The sequence below is a fragment of the Limulus polyphemus genome, unplaced genomic scaffold, assembly GCF_000517525.1.
Source record: "Limulus polyphemus unplaced genomic scaffold, Limulus_polyphemus-2.1.2 Scaffold13467, whole genome shotgun sequence".
Classification (NCBI taxonomy): Eukaryota; Metazoa; Arthropoda; class Merostomata; order Xiphosura; family Limulidae; genus Limulus; species Limulus polyphemus.
The window spans coordinates 2511-8478 of NW_013679077.1; the positions used below are offsets into that span (position 1 = coordinate 2511).

Sequence of the window (5968 nt, forward strand, 5' to 3'; positions counted from 1 at the left end):
AATCAAGCTCTACCACACACAACACTACTTAACAATCAAGCTCTACCACACACAACACTACTTAACAATCAAGCTCTACCACACACAACACTACTTAACAATCAAGTTCCACCACACACAACACTACTTAACAATCAAGCTCTACCACACACACACACTACTTAACAATCAAGTTCTACCACACAATACTACTTAACAATCAAGTTCTACCACTCATAGCACTACTTAACAATCAAGTTCCACCACACACAACACTACTTAACAATCAAGCTCTACCACACACAACACTTCACCAAGTTGTAAAACATTCGGGTTCTGCTATGAATTACACCATTTCTCCCTGTACGCCTGTTATTGTGATATGGAACTTTTTTTTCATTAACTTAAATTGCTGTGTGATTGTACTAGCCAGATATGACAAAACTATGCGTCTTAACACAGTAAAATATTATAAACAGTGACTTTTGTTGACGTGTTTATTTTTGCCAGAGTAGTGCATGAAGAGTTATTACCATAACATTTTTGCGATGTATTGAGGTTGCATGTAAAACATTATGTGTTTAAGTATTTTAAGCTGGAGTGGAGTTCGTTAGGTTTGATAGCAGGTTATGGTAATTATAAAACATGCACGAATGAGAGACTCGCACGTTTAATAGATAAACATGGGTATCCCACACCTAACCTTTTATACTTCTGTCTCGTCATGATCTACCCAATGATGTTTCAAACTGTAAGAATAACAGAAAAATATTTCTCTATACTGAAAGAGATTACACAGTGGTTTTAAATGTGTGTGTGATGTATTAACTTTATTGTTATTTTATAGATTGGCACGCCAGAACAAAGAAATAGTCAGCATTGGTTACCATGGTAATGTTGTAGATGTATGGTAAGTGAAGTTGATATTGTAATGATCTAATGTCAATTTGGAATAAATTATGCCTGTTGTGAATGGAGAATAACATTGGTTACCATGGTAATGTTGTGGACATGTGGTAAGTGAAGTTGAGATTGTAATGATCTAATGTCAATTTGGAATAAATTATGCCTGTTGTGAATGGAGAATAGCATTGGTTACCATGGTAATGTTGTGGACATGTGGTAAGTGAAGTTGATATTGTAATGATCTAATGTCAGTTTGGAATAAATTTTGCCTGTTGTGAATGGAGAATAGCATTGGTTACCATGGTAATGTTGTGGACATGTGGTAAGTGGTCTAATGTAAAGTTTGAGAGAGTTACAGAATAGGAAATAGTAAAAGTGTTACTTTGTTAAAAATCAAAGAAATGATAAAGTGAAACTCCATTAACGTATGATCTGTGCTCTGCCTGACATGGGGAATTCCAAGGACTTACACCACTAAAAATGGCTCAACAGTTCATGAGTCCCCAACTTTGGTATTGAAACCTGAATTCCAAGGACTTACACCACTAAAAATAATGGGTATTGAAACCTGATTTTTAGTGGTGTAAGTCCTTGGAATTACTGTTGAGCCAGCTGGGGACTCATGACATGGGTATTGAAACCTGATTTTTGGTGGTGTAAGTCCTTGGAATTACTGTTGAGCCAGCTAAGTCCTTGGAATTACTGTTGAGCCAGTTGGGGACTCATGACATGGGTATTGAAACCTGATTTTTAGTGGTGTAAGTCCTTGAACTTACTGTTGGAGCCAGTTGGGGACTCATGAAATGGGTATTGAAACCTGATTTTTAGTGGTGTAAGTCCTTGGAATTACTGTTGAGCCAGTTGGGGACTCATGACATGGGTATTGAAACCTGATTTTTAGTGGTGTAAGTCCTTGAACTTACTGTTGAGCCAGTCAGAGACTCAAATTAACTCTAACAGACTTTTGTTAAATTCAAACAATGTAGTTCGTGGATGACAACCTTTCTTCTGAGGTTTTCTAACTCATATAAATAGTTTTACAAAGTTAGTAGTTATACTGCCTTCAATGGACCTTGTAACATAAGAAAGGGAGATGTTTAAATATTATAAAGAAGAAAACTGCAAGAGAATATGTATACAAATATTTATAGAGGATTTATATAAACTAATACTTGTGTGTATTATATCATAACCCATGTTTGAATTGACAGGGAGAGAATGGTGCAAGAGTTCGAAACTAACGGAGAAAGGCTAGTAGATTTGGGTTCGGACCAGACATCTTGCCACAACCCCTTCAATGGGGGATACTATCCTGTCCAGGTGTGTACAGAGTTTTCCTGTATATTTAAATATATATACATTTTTAAGTGTATATACCACCCACTAGAGCAATATCACTATTGTAACCATCTTGGATAGAAGTGTGATAATAATAATAATTTATTAAATAGGTTATATGTGCATGTATAATATTGTTACGTTTCTGCTCGTTTGTTAATTTCCGGTATAAATTCTTTCCGACGAACTTAAGTGATACAAGTCCTTTCTTAAATAAAACTAGTTTATTCTTTCTCGATACAAACTTTGTAATACACTTAATAACTTTTATAACATACACTATAAATCACAGTGATTCACACACTTTATTTATGGTGCCTACTTTGCTTGACTCAATTATCTATCTATCTATCTCTTCGATCTATCTGCCTATGTCGCTGGCTTTCTTTGCCAGGCTTATGTACTAAAAAAGAGGGTGTCTAGCAAACACTCGGAGATTCGCGGGGTTCCCCGATAATTCTAGAAACTCCAGCGCGCATGCTCCCAGCGTCATGCGACTTCCGCTGTTGTAACAATTTTTTATCACTCTACTAGGATTACTGGTTTGATGTTTTTACATATTATGTTAAGAAAATTCCTATATCATGTAATTTAAACTGTGATTGATTATCTTAATATTGTGTTTTAATGTTACTATTGCATCCATATAGTATCTGGTTAGGTGATCTGTGGTTTGTAGATTATCTTTCTCCTCAATGTATCAGATTTGGTATATAGATTATGATTCATGAAGGAGTAAAGTGTTATATAAACAGAAAGGAATTGCTAGAAAAATAGATCTTTGTGTTTAACTCTTAAAGGTGTCAAAAAATCCATATATTTTTTTAACAGTTTTTGTGTTTTTATTCCAATTTTCATAGTTGACATTTCACGAAGCTCAGCAGCTTATGAATGATGATCCATTTCGATTCAAAACTTTAGTTCAAGAAAGGTAAAATAAGTGTTGAAATATCAATTTGAAGAATGCACTTCAAACTTTAATTGTTGAAAATTATTTGACATATAACTCTTTAAACACAAAAAAATTGTAATCAATAAATGTTGTGACAATGTAATAAAAATACTTTTTAATTTTTTATATCATGTTACAAAATACAGATTGTAGAATACCAAAAAATTATGTTTGTTTAAAAATACAGTTGTCTTTACCTACACATCATTTAGCTCTAACCTATCTCTCGTAGCTGTTGTCAGACTTGATAAACAAATCAAAAACAGTAGTAATGGATTCCTATGAATAAACATCACTAAAAGCCCCGTTGTGTAGCAAACTTTCTAAATTTGAATATTAAACAACCTCAAAACATGTCCAACCTATAAAAGCATGCATACACAATGGAAGATAAATCAGTCTGTAACCAGCACACAACATCAGTCCAAAGATAGGTGCATTAAAAGGCTTCTAAACATTGCTTTTCACCTGTGTTCATCTACAGAAATAGATGAATTATCAACTTGTTTTAAAGTTTAAGTAGTCACTGAAACAAGACAAAAAATATAACACTCAACAACAACATATAAAATAACGAAATCTTAGGAATTATTTCAAACTTAGGAAACAGGGGAAAACAACTTATAAGAACATGGAACAAACTCAAGGAAAACACTTTGTAGATATTGAAACAAATCAAAGTTAATAATAAAACCTAGACTAAAAATAAATCATTTACTAAACACATCTTACAATAATGAAGACTACAGAAAAAGATGTATCTTTCAAATTATCCGTGAAACTTGTGAATCTATATATGTATAGTTGAAACTATTAGAAATACAACAACAAAATTTAATGAACACATAAAATAAATTATGAAAACAAGTATACTGAGTAAAGAATATGATGTATATTGAAGAAATTTAAGGAAACACTGCTAATAAAAATACTTAAACCTAACATAAATATTTGTAATGTATGTACGTCTCCTTGACCTGTATTGAATACAAGGAAACATTACTAATAAAAATACTTAAACCTAACATAAATATTTGTAATGTATGTACGTCTTCTTTACCTTTATTGAATACAAGGAAACATTACTAATAAAAATACTTAAACCTAACATAAATATTTGTAACGTATTGTTGCTTCATCGAGATCATGTGATTCTCACGCCCTCTACTTTCTAGAATTATCCTGTACTTTGGCGAATGCTCTAGTATTTACTAGATAGGGTAGGCTGGTATATAAAAAAGGTAACGTAATGTGTGTGTGTAGACAGTGAGTAATTGAACTGCAGTCACAGGGTATTGTTGAAGTTCGTTCGTTCGTGATACTGTTTGTTTTAGTGCGAATATTGAGATTAAGTGTATCGCAGAGTTATATTTGGAAAGAATAAACCAGTTTTATTAAGTAAATAATTGTGTCGCTAAAGTTTCGTCGGAACGAAGTTACGGGAAGTTAATTAACAAACGGAGACGTAACAGTATGTACGTCTCCTTTACCTTTATTGAATACAAGGAAACATTACTATGTTAGGTTTAAGTATTTTTATTAAAGGTAAAGGAGACGTACATTACAAATACTTATTGAATACAAGGAAACATTACTAATAAAAATACTTAAACCTAACATAGATATTTGTAACGTATGTATGTCACCTTTACCTGTATTGAATACAAGGAAACATTACTAATAAAAATACTTAAACCTAACATAAATATTTGTAACGTATGTACATCACCTTTACCTGTATTGAATATCATCCTTTGCATCTGTTAAAGCTTAATTTGTCATACAAACAATATTAATTTATCTCTTAGTGCTTAGTTTGACAACATCTTGTAATGTTAAGGTTGCTATGCCTTCGACATCCTTTGCATCTTTTGATATTTACTTTGACAGAATCTTCAGTTATTGCAATGATAACTGTTGTTCAGACATCTTTTGGAAAGTATGAGAAAACTGACTAAATGGATCTATGCTCTTTAGTATAACATTTGCATGTCCTTACTTACATCAATTAATATTTTCTGAGAACATTTGGCCAGATAGTTACTTTAATACCAAAAACCTGCAGCTTGTTTCAAACTCTCAATTAATATTTCTCTTTCTTAAATCTTGACCATATCCTCTAGTGAGTGGTTTTATAATAATAACGTTAGTGTTGTTGGTCACAGTGTGTGATAAGTACTTATAAAGGATAAGAAAGCCAAAGTTGCCACAGTTTGCATCACATGTTCTAGACAGGTGTGTATCTTAGATGAGCTGTAGACATCCAATAGAATAATACTGTAGTCATAAAGGAGGCGCGACTCAAACAATTACTATAATTTTTGTTCAGACATCTTGTTGTCAAGTCTAAAAGAATTGCTTTAACTCTCTCAGTATGATATTTGTTTGTTATGTAAAAGATCAGTTTCTCATGCTGTCATAAAAAGTTTAAACTTATAAAACATGCTCTCTTGTTTTCACCATCGGTAAAATCTACAGTTTGAGAAGACATGTTGAAGCAGTTAACAAGATGTCTGGGGCCGGCATGTTTTTTTTTGACTACGGGAATGCATTTCTCTTAGAAGCAGATAGAGCAGGTAAGTGATGCTCATTTATTATTGTCTGCGTATTACACGTGGCTGAAAACAACACAATTTTAACTGTCTAATTTAATTTTATAATGGGCGTATCACATGTTTTATAGAACTAATAATTCAGCTTTAAACTACATATTTGAAGTTTTAAGATGTAATAATTTTCCATTAATATTTTCTACTGAGCAATTTTATATTGGTGTATTTCTTTCATTGACCA

The 5968-nt window shown here is 32.5% G+C and overlaps 1 protein-coding gene across 1 annotated transcript in view; it reads left to right on the forward strand.

Moving 5' to 3' along the window:
* Window positions 1–5759, forward strand: part of LOC106477224 (urocanate hydratase-like) — a gene marked incomplete at its 5' end in the record, with an annotated part of 7199 nt that extends 1440 nt beyond the window's left edge. The window contains 4 exons of the mRNA XM_013937816.2: window positions 827–889; window positions 2097–2205; window positions 3084–3154; window positions 5654–5759. Of these exons, the coding sequence (XP_013793270.2) occupies window positions 827–889; window positions 2097–2205; window positions 3084–3154; window positions 5654–5759 (349 nt within the window). The remainder of the gene's footprint in view (window positions 1–826; window positions 890–2096; window positions 2206–3083; window positions 3155–5653) is intronic.
* Between the last annotated feature and the right edge of the window lie 209 nt (window positions 5760–5968).